This window comes from Spinacia oleracea, chromosome 6, assembly GCF_020520425.1.
Source record: "Spinacia oleracea cultivar Varoflay chromosome 6, BTI_SOV_V1, whole genome shotgun sequence".
Classification (NCBI taxonomy): Eukaryota; Viridiplantae; Streptophyta; class Magnoliopsida; order Caryophyllales; family Amaranthaceae; genus Spinacia; species Spinacia oleracea.
In genome coordinates, this window is record NC_079492.1 from 71980963 (window position 1) to 72000399 (window position 19437).

Below are 19437 nucleotides of genomic sequence, written 5' to 3' on the forward strand. Positions count from 1 at the left end.
CTAAGCAGCTGTCTTTGCCCTCTTCCTTGTGTTTGGTCCCCCCTTTGATGTACTTGCTCCTGCTGCACCCCTCTTTGAAGTGCTTGGTCCAGTGGCACTTGTTCCTCCACTCTTGCATGTTCTTGAGTTGTGACCAAACTCTCTACACTTTCCGCATTTGACATTTGTGTTCCTCTTCCCCTTCTTTGGTTCATTTGCCCCTTTCTTTCTCTTCTTAGCAGGTCTGCCAGATGGTCTTTTGATGATTGGAGGCTGAATGGTAGGAAGGCCAAAGTCAGGCCACTGAGATGGATCTTCCATGGGATGAATGTGTTCTGTATAGGTTGGGTTGTATGCAGCAGCCTTGAACCATGGGGAGATGAAATCATGGGGGTTCATCCTTTGGTCATATATGACCCTCAGTGCATGCTTGCAGGGGATTCCACAGATCTGCCACTTCCCACAGGCACAAATTCTTGTTGCAAGCCTAATTGGAAAGTTGACATGTCCATCCCTAACCTCAAATTCACCCCCTCCACAGGCTGTGGCATAACATAACCTGGACTCAGCTGTTCTTTCCTCCAACTCCTTCAATGCATATGCAGTGAGCTGACCATCCTCCATGTCAACTGCCTTGTCAAATCTAGCCCCCACCCTCTGTATACACCAACTTCTGATTGCTGTACACCAACATATATAACATTAAACAACAAACAACACAAAACAGGGGTATATTATGCATTACTATGATTAGAGGAGTTATACCTTCCAATAATGAGAAGACAAGCATGTCTCTGAATGGCCTTGTGCATGCATTGAATGACTCCACAAAGTTTGTTGTGTTGTGATCACAACAAACAGTAGAGTCAAACTTATGCCTCGACTACTGCTTAATGCAGCTGTTCAAGTATGCAGTGTCATTTGCATTATACTCAGTGATCTTCACCATGGCCTTACCAAACACAATATTGTATGCATTAGAAGCTATCCAAAAGAGCTTGTGGAATGCAGATCCACTGAAGCCATTGTTCTTACAATTCATGTATAGGTGTTGGCAGCAAACTCTCCTAGTTGCTCTAGGAAAAGTTTCTCTAACTGCCAACTCAACACCCTACACAAAACATAAAAAGGTTCATATATTAATATAAAAACATAAACATTAGAAAAGAGTAAAAATCAGAAAAGACTAAATCAGTACATACCTTCTTCCTATCACTGATGAAGGTCCAATCATCTCTGTTGCAACCCTCCTGCTCAAACATTTGCCTCAAGCATCTCATGAAGTAGGTCCAACTGTCACAGCTCTCAGTGTCTACTAGCCCATAGGCTAGAACAAATATTTCATTGTTCCCATCTATGCCAACTGCTGTCAGTAGAATGGCCTTGTAGAAACCACTTAAATGATCCCCATCTATTCTAATTATGGGCCTACAACCCCTTAGAATCCCTCTGACTTGTGCAGCAAAAGAGAAGAAGCAAGCTCTGAATTTAGGGTTCACATCCCCACTACTGGCCCCCCATGTTATAAGTGCATAACTCCCTGGGTTTGTTTGCTTAATCATCTCGGCATATCTAGGCAGCAACTCATATGCTTCAGCCCAACCACCATGCAACTTCTCCTTGGCCATACTCCTAACCTTGTACAATAACCTCTTCTTCACCCTCAACTGAAACTTCTCCTGTGCATACCTCCTCAATGTCTCCACTGGAATCTCTGGATTGGCCTCTATTTCCCCCAACATGTGCTTAGACAACCACTCAGAGGTCACCATTGGATTCTCTTCAAGTCTCCCACAAGTTCTGTGGGACCCATTGATCACCTTAATTGCCCAGCTAACATTGTCAAACAACCTACTGGCATGTATCCTCCAGTCATATGACTCCACTGCACACACTGCTGTGTACCTCCTATTGTCAGCCCTCTCAACACTAAGCCCGAACCCCAACTGTATGCAGTAACTTCTCAACACTTCAAGAAATGTGGCCTTATCTGGAAAGATCAACTAGGGTTCTAACTTAATGGACCCATATGGTTGATCAGTCTTCATGCATGTTTTGATATTGATCTATAACATCATCCATGGGAACATCTAAATATAAATCTCTCTATAATTCAATAACCAAACAATCATTCAACATTTGATCTCACATGCTATTAGGCAACTTATCTATCACTTGCGTCATTCCAGAAAATACTCTTTCTACACTTTCCATTGCAACAGGGAGAGTCAACACCAACTTCAAAAGCAAGAAGATCCGTTCATGAGTTTCAACTTTCCTTATCTCCACAAGTTTGATGGAAAGTTCATTAAGACTCTTCATAAGAAACAAAATTGTTAGATATTGTTAAAATACGTGAATTGGAGTGTTGTTATTGATCAAATATATATAGTGTTTACAATATTAGTCCTAATTGCATTATGAAACCTAATGCGACTAGAAGTCTATTATACATAAAATATCCTAAGAGATTCTATCTCTATCACACCCCCACAATCATAGTTGGAGGAGGTCGCACGCTAAGACTGTTCCTAAAATCAAAAAATAATTGTCACAGAAGGCCTTTCGTGAAAATGTCTGCAAACTGATACCGCGAAGGAACATTGAGCACCCATACTTGACCCAAAGCCACCTTTTCCCGAACAAAATAGATGTCGTCCCAACGTGCTTGGTTCGTCGGTGTCGTATTGGGTTACGAGTAAGATAGATTGCACTGACATTACACAATAAACAATCACAAGTAGAAAAATCGCCATGTGCTTCCGTTCAAATGCAGCTCACTTATTAAATTGGAAGCACTGGAGAACACTAAAAATAAAACATTTTCACAAGTGCGGCTCATTTAGAAAATTGGCAGCACTTGAGTTCAAGTGCGGGCTTTAAACTCCAGTGCGTACTCAATTAACAAACGAGCCGCACAAAACATTTCTAAAAATGTTTCCTAAAAATGAAAGGGACCTCAATTTTTTTTTTTCATTTTCCCGCTCTTCATCTGCTTCCCTCACATTCTTTGTATCTCCGACGCCGCGTAACGAAGAAACTCACTGCACACACACCCGACCACCAATCTCTTCGGCTCTTCCGCGCCTCCCTCCCCTGCCTTGCCCCCACTGCGCTCTACTCACTACTAGAAAAGGTACATTTAACGACGAACAATTTCGTCGTTAAAAGCCTCAATTTTCGTCGTTAAAACCTTCAACGACGGTCATGATGTTCGTTGTAACAGGTTCCGTCGTTATTGGCTTTAACGACGATGTTCATCGTTAATAATAACGCTTATTAACGATGAATTATTGTTTTGTCGTTAAGCATTAACGACGAATTATCTGTTCATCGTTAACAATTAACGACGGATTACTGTTTCGTCGTTAAAAAATAACGACGAATTCAAGATTTCATCGTTAAAAGTTAACGACGAACTAATGTTTCATCGTTAAAAATTAACGACGGATTATTATTTCGTCGTTAAAAAATAACGACGACATGATATTTCATCCTTAAATACTTATTCACAATGCATAATTGAGCAATAACGACCAAAAAACCCTCGTAAAATGTCACTCCAACGGTAAAAAAAGTTGAATTGTGGCAATACCGACAAAATATTATGTAGTTTATTGCAATCATAATAACATTATTTACATTCTTCAAAAAGCCTAAATTTTCACTATGAAACAATATTCAAAACCATAAATCAATCAATTTTAACAAATGAAAATTTCATTACTCAAAAAAAAATTGACAATAGAACTTCAAGTTATGTGAACCCAACAATCACATCCCGTTATCTTTAAATTCTAAAAAAACTAATAAATATAAAACTCATGTTCAATCTAAAATAACAAAATAAAAATCTAAATAGTTGAAGTGTCCTCTCTTGGAGCCTCAAGCCGATGTAGTAACACGTCTTTAAATGATTTAAGCTCATTTTCAACTGAACTCATACAACTATTAAGTGCACTGTTTTCTTCATGTACCGTATCCACGCGATTGGTAAGCACCTGATTTTGTTTGTTTTCTTCATTAAACTTAGATTGAAGTACCTGCCTAAACCCACAAGTCCACAAATTAATTACGAGACTTCGACTTAAGCACCTTTTGTGCTACCAAGGTAAAGAAGAAAAAAAGTTAAATATCATTGGATGGGAAAGTAAATATACAACCAAAAAGGATATAGAAGAAGAAAGTTACCTAGACATGAAAAAGTGTTGGTTCTTCAATTATTTTATGAAGTTCCTTTTACAACATAAATAACCATGAAAAAATTAATATCATACATGAGAAGCTTAAAAACTAAGACCAAATGTTAAAGTTCTAATCTTTTAATTAACTCTCAAGAAATAAGCTTAAAACTAGAGGAAGTTTAGAGGAACATTAAGACAGATTATGCATTATGTAGGAGAAGAAAAAAGTTGGAGTGTAAACTGCAGCAACATCAGTTTAAAAGTTTAAAAACAACCCCTGATTTAATAACATCAGCATCAGATTCATGAAAAGTTGATTTGTTTCCGCTGCTCTACTGCTAATTTGTGTCGTGTGTAGTTAAGGGGCAACGGAAATTTCTGCGTTAATGTGCTGCTGATTTTAAAAAGGGTTGTGCTGGTTTAGTTAGTTGAAAGACTGATTAGTATTTGCAGCAGTCAAGAGTTGTATGTTGAAAAATCTCCCTGTAAGCCAAATAGATAAATTCAGGGATTTCGAACTTTCAATGCTCAAGCTAGATAGAGATACAACATAAAAGGTTTTTAATTCACATGCAACTTAATGCCTACCACACTCTCTCTCCATGTTATGAGAATTTAAGGAAGCGAACTTTTAGCATATGTCCTAACAAGAAATGGCCAACTTTTTAATCTTATTTAATCTTATTGATGTCGTTATTGAAAAACATGTTTTTGTTCTGTTGTAGACTATCAAAACTCTACAGCTTTCCAGCTAAAATGAAAACATTACGACAATACGTAATAGAAGATTTACCTAAACAGGTGACTAAAATAGCCAAATATAATTAATACTACCAAAATTTATTCAAATAACCATAAGAAAACACTCCATTAGATTTAACTAATCTCTACTGATATAATGAAATGACACCATTAGATTTAATGAGATTGCAATGCAAAAAGATTTGATTCCATTTGCAAGCTAGCTAATAGATTCTTCATCGGTCTTCAAAAAATCAGGAACTTCTCCAAGTAATCTTCATTGGGATTCTAGTATCACCCAATATAAGTTTCTGAATTCTATTTTAAAACAGGTTCCATAACTAAAGTCTATTTTGAACAAATTCTAACAACTAAACTGCACCAGCCAGGGCCTTGATACTTCATCTTTAAGGCACGAATTTTCTGTCCGACACAATGAGAAGTGCAATAAGTTCAGCTAGCAAATTGGATTTTAAGAAGAATCGAAAGAAACGAGGTTTAGTGAAATTCTTAAACGTGTAACATAGGTAGATACACACAAAACCTGTTAATGTTGTCCTATTACAAAACCGAATAACAATTTATTTAGAACAATTTATGGCCATTTTGGCCAATGGGGCAATGGGTTAAGGATAATAATTTATACCTAATCCAAGTGGTCTTGTACAGTAAAAGCTTATTTACACACAATCCCGAGATTTGAGGAAACATAGGGAATCGAGGGAAGATACTGACATACTGTTCATACCTATACTTCAAAAACAAGCACTAACCTTGAAGCCACACGAACATTGTGTTCCTTGCCAGGATGGTAGAATTTAGCCAGACCCCAATCTATCAAACAGAGTTCCCTTAATTCATGATCTATCATGACACTATGAGGCTTGACATCTCGGAGCATTATTCCTTGTGAATAGAAGATAACTAATTACACACAAAATATATTGAAACAATAGTAAGACAAATGTCAAAATTGTAAATTAGATTGGGCGAGATTCAAAAACAAAGTCACTTACAAATTGCCCTTAAGAGAGAGTATAACTTTGATGTGCAACAGGTTAAGGCGACATACTGACGAGCTTAAACAACCAACAAAAGTAGAACTTTTACCAAAAGCATTGTTTCAAAGACCCCAAAAAGTTTCTGAGTCCACCTAGCTCACAAAATACGAGATAATAATATCGCTCCACCCGACCAGAATCCATACCCAACAGGACCATGTTGATGCCAATAGTATAAAACGGAGCAAATCAACATACTTGCATACACGAGCACTTGCCAGGCTCTAGCTAGTACACCCCTTGCAATCTTTCAGCACCGCAACCACCTACATAATTATAACTAGAGATGAATAGGAGTTGGGAAAAAGGAAAAGAACAGGTCTAACTGCAGTTCAGGAACATTTTGAAGTAGTAAGATTAAAAGAGTCACCAATCTACAATCCCCTACTGCATACCATTCTGGTAAAGCTGCAACATTTCGCAACAACAAAAAGGTTCAACATTATTATAAAGAGGAATAAGCATTCATAACATCTACAACCAGATAACAAAAGTGATCAATAACATGTTGTGTCTGCTTGCAATGTTCTTGTGCTCTTTATCAGAATTAAGATCTAACCGACGAGATAAAGTTGTAAATGGTTTATTAGAATGGAACTCTAAATCCAATAATACTTCTTTGCATAAACAAATCAGATTCTGGATAACATGAGATCCATGACAGTGTTTCACATAACAGCTACAAGCTTTTAGTGAAGGAAATAATGCCCTTGGTCCAAGTATGCATTCTATGTTAAGTCTAATAAATGCGGTTCAGTATTAATTAACAAGTTAATAAATCAGTGAGATCAAGTGAGCTGAATGCCTAGCTAGAGGCCGCTTCAGTTCAAGTGGAATTAATGATATTAATCCACAGCTTACTCTTGACTGAACCCATAGGGTCACACAAATAGTACGTAAACGGATCAAGTATTTAATGGCATTAAATACTCCATCTATGGATATTCGGAATCGACGGATCTTGGTTTCAGTGGGAGCTGAGATCGTCACAAGCAAGAAATGAATACTCCGGAAACGATGATATTGCCGGAAACGGAAATATGGATCGTATCAGAAATATAAATATTATCCAAGTCGTAGATGTTGCCGGAAACGGAAACATGGTACGTATCGGAAAATATTATCGGAAATGGAAATATTGCCAGAATCGGAAATATTGCCGGAAACGGAAATATTGTCAGAATCGGAAATATTATCGGAATCGGAAAATAATTCCGGAAACGGAAATATTAAATATTTGTTCGAAACGGAAATTTATTCCAGAATCGAAAATATTAAATATTGTTCGTATCGGAAATGAATTCCGGAATCGGGAATTTAATCGGAAGCGTATCGTACGAATTAGCATCGGACGAGGCCCGCTAGACGAAGGCCCAGCACGAAGCCAGGCCGTCGCCCAGCGAGCCAACGCACACCAGCGCACGCCAAGCCTCGACCAGGCCCAGCGCAAGGCCAGGCCCAGCCAAGGCCTTGGGCGCGCGCGCGCGGAGCGCAGCAATGGGCCGAGCGCTGTGCGCCTAGCGTGGGCCGCAAGGCTTGCGCGGGTGTACGGTGCTCATGCATTGCGTGTGCAGGAATCCTGAAGTAATCAGAATTCGAAGTGTGATTAAATCCTAAAACTATTAGATAATGATTATTTAATTAGAGTCCTAGTAGGGTTATAATTAAATAAATTAGTGTGGCCCATGGGCGTGCGATGTGTAGGGTGTTTGCGATGGCTGTGTGCGTGTGTACGTGTGGCCCATGGGCGTGCGATGCGTAGGGTGTTTGCGTTGCGATTACATCGTTTTGAATGTTTAATTTGAAATTTTTCAGTTTACGTAATTTTAATTAATTTTAAAATTAATAATTTAAATTATTTTCTTGGATTTTAATTTTGAATATTGTAATTATAATAAATTTTATTTATTCTAATTATTTTACTAAAATTAAAATCATGAATTAATTTAAATACGACTGAAATTAAATTAAACTTTTTGGATTCAATTATAAATTTATATGAGCTTTAAATTTTAATTAAATTTGTATGTTTCCGGTTAGACTTGAAATACATTTTTATGTTTAAAATTAGTAAAGCATATGAATTTATTGGTTTAAGTGGGAGCGCTTTTTAGTCATAAACTCTTGATTAGGTCTACAAATCCTTAAGGTTAAAACAACTTGATTAGAATTAATAAGGACTGAATAATTGGTAGATTATTGGTGCCCTTGATTAATTGCTGCAAATGTTTACGTGATGCATAATGTGTTTTACTAACCAGCTATGTGGGCCATTCATGATAATGAATGGGTGAATGGTATATATTGTATATGTACTGTTTTGCAGGTTATGAAGTGACTAGTATGGCCCAAATAGGATAGAAAATATGGTCTGCGTACCATTAATTTGAATGTAATTGGTCTAAAGTACCAAAGTTGTTTTTCAATTCAAATATGGTCTGCGTACCATCAAATAGTTGTAATTAGTTATAGTTTATCCTATTTGAAGAAAATGGTGCCTCCCACGGAGATTTTCAAGACGGACTTTGAAGTCAAAGCTTCAAGATGAAGTCGGGCCATACTAGATCACATTTATCTTATGCATGTTTTAAGTTATTTATTTCTTTTAAATATGTCTTAAAATGCATGAGATCAAAAGCTTGATTATGTTGCATGATTAAGGATTTTAGTTCACTTAAAATCTAACCAACATAGTAAGAGCCTTAAGTTCCAAACTTAAAAATTGAGTTAAAAGGTGCCATGCCAAAATATACACTTGCTTGGATATCCTTTACATCAATCTAGTAATAGTTTTCGCTCAGCGAGGTGTTACTTATTGGTCCTAAAGGGGCAAGGTACACAAATAATTGTGAGTACATGTTAGTTTTGGTGAAACTCAACGATATAAGTAAGGAGTCCTTTTATGTCGTGGCAAAATCGATAGGTTTTCCTAATAAGTTCTTAGACGTACCTATCAACCAAGAGAAGTTTCTAGACTATTAGCAAAAGGCTTTTGCTTACCTAAAATGTTTTAGAATTGAGTCGACAAACTGTGCTTAATTCTTCAATGGTTTTAGGGTCTTGGAATCATTTTATTCACACCTGCCGGAACAATAAAATCGAATAAAATGCTAATAACTTGTTTGAATTGCATGGTTGCTTTAATTTCAAGTTATTATTCATGATAAATGTTTAGACTTTGCATGCTTCAATGTATGTTTTAATTATTGTTTATAATTAAATATCTTGCACTGCAATAAATCCTTTTAGAAAGGTAACAGTAAATTTCCTCGATTGGTAGTGAATCCAAGAACGATTCACGGAAAAGAGAGAAAGTGAGCAATTTAAAATGTACGTTTCTTATATCGACTTTTATGGTTGTTTTCGAATATCAAAATCGAATGGCAAACCAATTGGTGCTTGTGAATTCAAAATACAATGTAGTTTTGAGATCATAAAGCATTGAGTATAAACACTCAACTTTACCAATGGTTAACAACCTAATATCTTTGTCCATTTAATTCTCGAATGAGTCTAGTCCCTAGACATTCGAATAGATCGATGCTTAGAGAACTTTAGAAGCTTCTGGTAAGATCATCTAGTTGAAACAAAATATTCAACATAAATTAAAATGGTAAAGAACCTTGTTGGTGACATTGGACATGTCTAACAAAGTATAAAAGTCAACACTAAAGAATTCTTAAGACTATAAGAAAGGGTACAAGAAATAGGAAAACAAAGGAACAAATGAAAGGAATTTATAATTCCGTTTCTACCTATAAGTTTATGTTTAAAGAAAAGTGACCTAGAAATCAAACTTCCTTGGTATCATATACCGCTTGAGGTTCTTACTTCGGTAATAACTCAAACAATGGAAGCTAGGCTACACTAATGACCTACAAGTGGGAAATGAAGCATGGCAATGCTACATTAGTTGTAGGGTCATCTAGTTTGTTTTAAGTCCTTTCAAGGCTGGAACTTAATGGCTATTTTGTTCCATAATCAACATACCTAAATTTCTGTTTTTAAAACACAGAAAGACTCACATTCAAGAAAAACAAAAACAATGTTTGTTTGTTTATTTGAATGAAATGGTCAATTACAGATTGAGTCAATATGCTTGATTAAAACAAACAACTCTTTAAAGAACTTTACTAGGTTCAAATCAACTTCTTGATTTGAGTTCCACTAATCTTTGGCATTGTTGCTTAGACCATATCAACAAGTTAACATTCAAAAGCTCTATTTTAATGGACTTTTGAAAGTTGGTTGATTTCTAGATCAACTTAAGACAAGGTAGTCTTACTTGTTGAAAGTAACAAAGAATATGAACTATTGTTAGAACGCCTAGACGATAGAGTTCAAAGCTAAAGAAAGGTTTTATGACTTTATTATTTCACATGGATTTGAGTGAATATAGTTTTATTTACTCAAATGTGATATAAGTTGAATCTGTTTGGCTAGTTCAAAGATTCGAAGTATAAAATCCACTTGGTAAGAAATCATAAAGATCTAGGTTAGATCATGTTGATGATTACTTGAGACCAAATATGATCATCAATGATTGTGTGGTGTAATTTCACAATCTAGGTCCATAAGATATGGCATATCTTAGTTGGAATAATCGAAGTCAATTAGTACTTGATTCGATTAATGATGAATCATAAAGACTTTTCCTATAATTTCTAAAACAAAATGCTCAACTACCACCAAACTAAACCAAATTCGTCAAAGCTATTGAAAAGTAATTTCAGAATATCTTTTCATAATATATCTAAAGAGTTCTTAAACTCAGTGGGAGCTTAGTGTTTGTTATTCAACAAACTAAGGTCCAAGTATAGATATATGTTTCATTGTGATTTATTCAAATGAGACACAAGGGTATTGTTTCTACCACGAATTTTTGAGAACATAATGTTTGTTTGCTCGAAATAATGTCCTTTTGGAGATTCGTTTCCAAAATGACAAGTGGGAGAAAATAGACCTCGAAAGTCTTCGAGGCAAACAACAAACATAAACGGACATTCCGGAGGCTTTTCGAAGTGCTTCAGAAAATCCGAACTTATTCTATAAGGACTTTACAAGTGGCTTTAAAGAATAGACATCTCTTAGAAGACTTTACAAGTGCTTCAAGGAGAACAGAATATTCAAAGGACTTTTAAGTGGCTATTGATATTCTATTGTTTGATGTTCTATACCCTTGTAGGCATAGAGTTCAAGTCACTGAAACTATGAGATTCTTCTATTAGATAGTGAAGAAACATGGAATTCAGGTCACTGAAACTATGCAATTCTTCTATTAGATAGTGAAGAAACCTACAACTTGCAGTCAAACTATTATCATATAGATTAATGAGTTTGTGACTTGTAAGAAAGCTATGACGAAATATAGATTCCCTAAAATGGTTAGAGGCCATATATAGACTATATGTTTAAATGGTTAGAGGCCATAAAACATACTCAATGTTTTGATGACAAAATTGAAATTTTGTTGATTTGCAAGAATAGTTTCACACCTATTGGTTGCAAGTTTGTTTTAAGGATAAAAACCATCAAACATGGAATTGTGTTCACGCACAAAGCTAGATTAGTTGCTAAAAGGTTAGAAGCAAATTCATGGCATGGATTGTGTTGAAACCTCATGCATAATCGTAATGCTCAAGTCTATAATTCAAGCAATGATTGCATATTGGTACATATAGCAATTGGATGACAAAACGTATTCCTCAATCAAATATTGGAATAAACTATGTACATGGTATGTCATAGGATTTGTGGATCCAAATAAATGCTTGAAAAGAAAAGCTAGTTTATAAAATCTAAGTACAGATTTAAGCAAGCAATTGGGAATTAGAAATGTATTTTAGTGAAACTAATAAGTATTTTAGTTTCATAAAATATACATGATTCTTATAGATGTATAAGAAGTTTAGTGGGAGTACATAAAAACTTATTTGGTCCTATGTGTATCACACACATATCTCTCTATTGTGAAATAACATTCAAATGCTAATGACTTAGATTTGAAATTATTCATCAATGATGGACCATGGCGAAACTTAGTGCATATTGGGTATTAAGATCTGGTTACAAAGATCTTATAATATTGTTTTAGATTAAGTAATGGAATTTACTAAATCAAACACGAAAGACTCCATTGGAGATATTCGACCCATATGAATAAATCTAAGTAAAGGATGTTTGAACTATGTATAAGCATTTACTAAGTTAAACATCAAAGAGTCTAAATGAGATTCTTAAACCTATATTATATGTCAAAGAATTTAGCTGGATTCAGTATCTGCTGAAATTGAATGAGCTAAAGTTACATGAATAGAATTCAATTGGGAATCATTCTGCAAAAGAATTTATCATGTATGATATAATATGAGGATCGCCAAAAACGTATCGTATGACTTTAGCCATGACGAACATATACCAATCTCTATTGATCTAAGTAAAGATCAACTAGATTGAGATCAAGAATACTTATGGTACTTGAAAAGGTACATAGGAATAGTTCTTGATTCAAGGAAATAAAGATATGCTAAATATTGATGCTACACGCATAAACACTGGCAAAGGATCAAGCAAGACCCTTTGGAGTTAACCATTGATAAGGACGAGCTATAGAGCATCGTGTTTTAAAATGGCAACATGGATTGGAGACCATGAGTTGTTGCGTGGGAAATTAAAATAATAATTTCTATGTTCTAAGATATAGTTGGAGAGTCTTCCACATATCTATGAACTGCTTGGATAGGTAAATCCAAACAAAGCATCACTAGCAACCTAAACAGTTGAAGTAAAAGTACTTATTGCCTAAAAAGCAATAAAACAGGGTTGTTTATGTTAAAGAGTTCTTCACTGAACTTGGGTAGATCACCTATCTGCTGGCTTGATGGTTCTTCATTGAAAAATGCGTAGAACCACTCTTGAATCAAGAAAAACGTCTGCTAACTTGATGGTCCTTCATTGCAAAATGAGTAAAACCACCATCGAAGTAAGAAAGACTAGATCACATAATAAACAAACTCGAAAAGATCTTATCATCATATCTCGAAGAACATTCGATGAAAAGGATATTAAGATTGGCAAAGCATGATAACTAAACCTATGCAACAAGTGAGAAGCAACACTCACGTTGTAGCACTGGAAATCAAGCATAGCTTTGAATTCCATGAAATGTTTTAAAGATGGGTTAGAGGCCCATGGTTATAAAACAATGGGGTTAAACATTTATCATATATGAAATGTATTTTCATATTCCATTTAATCTTGGTTTAGTATTAAATGATGAGTCCCTTCAATTTGACGATATATTCAAGATAGACTGTCAGGACCAGTCCTATGACTAAGAAATGTCTATCAAGTGAACTTGAATGTCAAAGGTTGAAAATGGTCCCTAGTCGGAGTTTTCTATAAAATTGGACGCATAGAAAACGTTAGACGATTAGAATGCAAGATGACTAGTAGTTCTGTTTCTTGAACTATGTGGACATGGCAATGTCATAATCATTTGCATAGATACTTACTTTGGGAAGACTAGTATCGGACAAGACCTATGAAACTTTACTGTAAGAGATGAAAATCTGTCATAAGTAAATTTCATTAAAATTATTAGACACTAAATCCTCAATACCTGAGTGATTTGAGATTACTTGTTTGAGAACTGGTTGCTTTGACGTTGACCAACCGTCGCACCGTAAAAGGAGGCTATAAAGGCAACGCTCAGGTAATCACCTATCAAACGAAGTCTAATCTCAAGATCGCAAGATTGGGATTGTCCTCCCATAAATCGGGATGAGATGCTTAAAAGTTGTACAAGGCCACTCGGAGAGCTAGAAACTGTGAAATGCATGGCCGTGCTCGGATGAATCATAGGCTATGATTATCTGTTTATTTGATCAGTTGAACTCTGAAACCGAGGAACACCTCTGGACATAATAAGGATGACAACTCTTACCTTATGTTCAAGAGCAAGCATCGAGCGACAAAGGAATTAGGAAATGCACACTTGTCCCTAAGGACAAGTGGGAGACTGAAGGAAATAATGCCCTTGGTCCAAGTATGCATTCTATGTTAAGTCTAATAAATGCGGTTCAGTATTAATTAACAAGTTAATAATTCAGTGAGATCAAGTGAGCTGAATGCCTAGCTAGAGGCCGCTTCAGTTCAAGTGGAATTAATGATATTAATCCACAGCTTACTCTTGACTGAACCCGTAGGGTCACACAAATAGTACGTAAACGGATCAAGTATTTAATGGCATTAAATACTCCATCTATGGATATTCGGAATCGACGGATCTTGGTTTCAGTGGGAGCTGAGATCGTCACAGGCAAGAAATGAATACTCCGGAAACGATGATATTGCGGGAAACGGAAATATGGATCGTATCGGAAATATAAATATTATCCAAGTCGTAGATGTTGCCGGAAACGGAAACATGGTACGTATCGGAAAATATTATCGGAAATGGAAATATTGCCAGAATCGGAAATATTGCCGGAAACGGAAATATTGTCAGAATCGGAAATATTATCGGAATCGGAAAATAATTCCGGAAACGGAAATATTAAATATTTGTTCGAAACGGAAATTGATTCCGGAATCGGAAATATTAAATATTGTTCGTATCGGAAATGAATTTCGGAATCGGGAATTTAATCGGAAGCGTATCGTACGAATTAGCATCGGACGAGGCCCGCTAGATGAAGGCCCAGCACGAAGCCAGGTCGTCGCCCAGCGAGCCAACGCACACCAGCGCACGCCAAGCCTCGACCAGGCCCAGCGCAAGGCCAGGCCCAGCCAAGGCCTTGGGCGCGCGCGCGCGGAGCGCAGCAATGGGCCAAGCGCTGTGCGCCTAGCGTGGGCCGCAAGGCTTGCGCGGGTGTACGGTGCTCATGCATTGCGTGTGCAGGAATCCTGAAGTAATCAGAATTCGAAGTGTGATTAAATCCTAAAACTATTAGATAATGATTATTTAATTAGAGTCCTAGTAGGGTTATAATTAAATAAATTAGTATCCTAATAGGATTCCAAAACCTTTTCCATAACTCTATAAATACGTGCCTAGGGTCACATATTTTAAGAGATTAATTCAAGTATTCAAAGTGAGTTTTGAGAGAAAAATTCAGCCACATTCCTTGCTCAATAGTGCCGAAAATTCTAGTACCTTAAGGGCGATTCTAGTTGGTCAATCTTAAGGCGGATCCGGACGTGCTGTGGGCTATCTACGGAGGGACGACACTTGGAGTCCTAAAGACTTGTTCTTGTTCGGTTCGGGCGCAGCTAGGGAAGGCACGCAACAAAGAGTATGCATCTAAACTATGCTATATGATTATGTGTAAATAATATGTATTCCTGGCTAAATGGTTGTTTCCGCATGATTTATGAATTGTCATATGTATCATAACCTAACATTTAGACTATTTCCTAACAAGGAAAAAGAAGAATGATGTCTGTTAGTCTGCAGAGAAACAAATGAAAACTAAATTAATTTGAAACAAGTGCTTAAGATACTACCACAGAACAAATTAGTATGCACTATAAGATCTAATTTGTATCAGTAAATACCATGTAAGCTATCACATACCAGTGAGCATATAAAGGTTCTTTCCCTAATTTGTATCAGTAACTCACATAACAGAAATTTCAGGGAGCATACAATGAGCGAAAGCAGTATAATCCAGAGCAAGCAGTAAAAAATAATAGCAAATGAAGAAACTTGAAACTCCTTGTTATACAAAAGCATAGGCAAAAGTAAATAAACTAAGAGCCTACCTGGCATATCAAGGGTAAGGTATGTTTGATTAGATTGTAGAAGTCCTCGTCTTGGAAATGTTTGAATAAAAAACAAACGCATGTAGTGTAAGGAGATTCCCAAAAACTCACCTCCGTACAGCTTCACCTGTTGATTTCATCAAGCAATTTAAGCATCAACAATAAGATTCCAGAAACCCAAACCCGATACCTAGTGTTTAGCAAAGAGTAATTCGGAAAACCAGTATTTACATATGATCCAAAAAGGATAAAACCCAAATCAGTATTCCCGAACCCTAATATAAAATTAAACATCAGTCATAGTAGAAATCGGTTATAACATTCTATCAAAATTGACAAAAAAAAAAAAAAAAGTAAAACACAAAATCCATTGATCTCCAGAAGAAGAAATTGAATTATCAACCAATTCATAATAGGGTTTTGATTGCAATTAGGCAAATGCTCGAACCTCGTAAAAACCTACCTCAAGAACACATTTGATGTAGAATTAACTCAGAGAAACCCAAAATCGAGTATTCTTTATTGAATTTATTAACTAGAACCCTAGAAATCGCAATTCTCATAAGGAAGAAAAAATTACCTTAATTTAGTTTGTTCTACCACCTTCAGAGATCGGATTCGAGAATTGCGAAAGAGGCAAAGCTTTCCTAGAGATCGAATACGAGAGAGAGAGGCGAATTATAAAGTGGTTTTCAATCTCCCCTTTAATATGGAGATTAGGGTAAATTTTTCTATGAGCTTTAACGACAAACCAAATATTGAAAATGCCGCTCAACTTCTTTTCATTAAATTAAATTAATTAAGAAACCCGCGCCAGCTTTTCACTGTTTTCGCAATTTGACTCTTTTAATGACGGATTTTTTTCACGTCGTTATAAAATTGTCGTTAAAACTCTAGTTTCTAGTAGTGACTCTTCCTCACGAACTGGTAATCTCCTTAACCCACCTCATTAATAAGATTAAATTAAATTAAAATCCCCAATTGGGCAAATCCTAGCCATTTCAATTTTTTTTCTCCCTCCACTTGTTGTGGTGCGACGAGCAACCCACCGTTGACGTCGTTGCTGACATGGTGCTTGGATCCCCCTTTCATTCTTTGTTTTATATGATACTTTCATAGTATATATATATATATATTTTCACTATTTTATATATGGAGTATATGCACTTAACTAGAATTATTATACTTGTAAGTTTTGATTTTGTGTAAATCTTGGTTTTATCAGCGAGGTTGAAGATGACTTGATCAGAACTGAAGTCAATATTTCAGTTGAATACTGTTGATGTTCAGTATTGTATAACTATCCAACACGGATAGTTGAAGTGAAATGAAGAGTTCGAGTAACCTAACAAGTTAATGCACCGAATGACAAAACACATAGAAAACACATGGCCATATTAGACGCTACTCGAAACTAGCAGCAAATTCTATGTAACATAAGTCCATCGAGTAAAAGTTTAAATTTTCCAAGTATGAGCCATTATCAAAGAATTTTCCTAGCATAACACAAACATGTGCCATTAGAAAACAAGAAACCATAATTTTATTTGAAGTTTCAGCGAGTATGGTTAATCGATCTATCAGTTTGAATATACAATTTTCAGGTTGGATCTCCAGTATTGCTTTATGCATTAGCCTTTTTCTAATTTAAAACTATGATTTTTAGGACTTTTAACTTGGTTCTATGCTGTATAAATTTCTTTGTTTCATGGTCCAAGATATGATATTCCATTTAGACAATAGATAATATATCAAAAAAAAGTCCCAGGTCTGCTGCATAACTTAAGCTATTCTTTAGTTCTAATGTGATTTCTTATGATAAAATTTACTTTCGATAAACAATATTTATTGTGCTTGAGCTCTGAGCTTCTCTATTTTTATCTTTACATGAAAATTCACGAGCACCTTATATTCTTATTATGATATTCATGTTGGCTTATCATGTTGTAGGATTCTGATATAGCTATGTAATTATCATTTTCATGTTGACTCGACAATGCTATGCAGTTTGGAACAAAAATTTAGAAGATATTAAACAAATAACTAGTAATTTCAGGTACACCTAATTTAAGTTCAGCCAAATACCACTTTCAAACACATACACCCCTTTAGTGATCAATTCCATCCCTTCCCCACACCTGCTTTCTTCTAATCCTCGTCTTTCTCCAGAAAATTTCTATCACTCTTATCTTTCAAAAAAATAATATTCGGGCAATTTGATCGATAATGACAAACAAGACTGTCACCTTTTCCCCTTGAAAAGCCATAAATACTTGATATTTTCTTTCTCAAAAGTAATTAAAGATATATCAGTCGTATGACAGACTATCATAATCTATTAGAAAGAAATTAAGAGACAATAACTCACAGTGTCATCACCTTTCAACAAATCCTAGAACCAGGTGGTGATAAATTACTTATAATCTTCTAACAGTAGACATTCTGACCATCTAAATTCAGAGAGTATGTAATATCAATATCCAATAGTTTATTATAAACACTAACCAATTCTACCCGTAGTTGTTGGATTTTAGAGAGCATGCTCAAATATTCTAGCAGAACATAGTTCAGAAATTATAAAGAAGGGGAGATTAAAAAGCAGAAAAAAAATTGACAGGTGAAGTACGTACCAAAATTCTGAATTAAAATCATCCAAAATAACCCACGGGCAATCAAAAAATTGATTGATATTGTGGAATCAACAAAAAAAATTTATGTAACTAAATACACCCGTCAGTAAAATCATACAGATTTCCTAACTAAGAAACCCTCAATTTAGCCTCAAACCCACAAAAAAATTACAATTGTAATCGGTTAATCGTAATTTCGATTTTTCCTTTCAAATTCAATACAAAATTCAAGCTTCAATTTTTCAATTCTCACTACAATTTCCAAAAAATATCAAAGCAAATGGGAGCACAAATCGAAAAACTAACCTAATCCTAAATAGGTAAATCCGAATCCCTAATCAAATCATCATGATATTCTCTACTTTTATCCCTTTTTAAAATTCAATATTTAATTTCCTATGATGTTATCATTTGAGTGCAAACTCATGATAAACTAAGAAAAGTGTTCAAAAGTGTAATATTTGGGAGGTTTTCACTCTTGAAACTCCTCTCAAATGATTTTCTAAGCACATTTTCAATATCAATATGCAAGATTCAAGCTTTATTTTCGAAAATGATTAGTAAAGTGAAAAACTTTCATACTTGAAAGATTTCTCCTTTACAATAATCATCATACAATTTTACAAAATACTAATATTTTCAAAGTTCAGAGATGTTTTGGAAAAGTGTAAACCCTTCTCCAAAGTAGAACACATGAACATTCAACTTTCTATGTTCAAATACAAGTTCGATTTTCAATATTCAATGATGTTTAAGTGAGGTCAATTCCTCATTAAAACTAGAATCAATTTCAAGTTATGGAGCATATTAAAGGTGAGGCATTTTTAACATTAAAAGGTCTAATCTTTAAGAACCAAGTCTCCTAATTTCAATATTCAAGGTCAATATTCAAGATCAAGTAAGTTCTATTTCAAATAATCAAAATCAAGGATGCTTTATGATGAGCAACTCATCTAAAGTCGAGGTTTTTAGAGAATTGAATCCGTGTCGGACACACTTATTATTAAGTAGTTGTTTGGCGTTCGGATCTCAAGTACAATAACAATTTCAATATTGTCATTTAAAATATTGTCATTT

General features: G+C 35.3%; 2 protein-coding genes across 2 annotated transcripts; both read right to left on the bottom strand.

The window, feature by feature from the left end:
- On the bottom strand, positions 1–769 carry LOC110804880 (uncharacterized). The gene is made up of 2 exons (XM_022010479.2): positions 745–769; positions 1–659 (listed from the first exon to the last, which is right to left on the bottom strand). The coding sequence occupies exons 1-2, from the start codon at positions 767–769 to the stop codon at positions 1–3; spliced, it is 684 nt and encodes a 227-aa protein (XP_021866171.2).
- Positions 770–862: 93 nt separating this feature from the next.
- LOC110804882 (uncharacterized) lies at positions 863–2594 on the bottom strand. Its single transcript, XM_056832335.1, has 4 exons — positions 2535–2594; positions 2155–2295; positions 1182–1925; positions 863–1090 (listed from the first exon to the last, which is right to left on the bottom strand). Exons 1-4 carry the CDS (start codon positions 2592–2594, stop codon positions 863–865), a joined length of 1173 nt encoding a protein of 390 aa, XP_056688313.1.
- Positions 2595–19437: the final 16843 nt, after the last annotated feature.

What these genes read in the sequence shown, in the direction of transcription:
- LOC110804880 (XM_022010479.2), bottom strand. Translation starts at nt 769, where the DNA reads ATGCTTGTCTTCTCATTATTGGAAG. An exon ending in TGTCTTCTCATTATTGGAAG is followed by an intron (nt 660 to 744) that starts GTATAACTCCTC and finishes GTTGGTGTACAG; the next exon opens with CAATCAGAAGTTGGTGTATA.
- LOC110804882 (XM_056832335.1), bottom strand. Translation starts at nt 2,594, where the DNA reads ATGGGTGCTCAATGTTCCTTCGCGGTATCAGTTTGCAGACATTTTCAC. An exon ending in ATTTTCACGAAAGGCCTTCT is followed by an intron (nt 2,296 to 2,534) that starts GTGACAATTATT and finishes TTTCTTATGAAG; the next exon opens with AGTCTTAATGAACTTTCCAT. An exon ending in TATTTTCTGGAATGACGCAA is followed by an intron (nt 1,926 to 2,154) that starts GTGATAGATAAG and finishes TACTGCATACAG; the next exon opens with TTGGGGTTCGGGCTTAGTGT.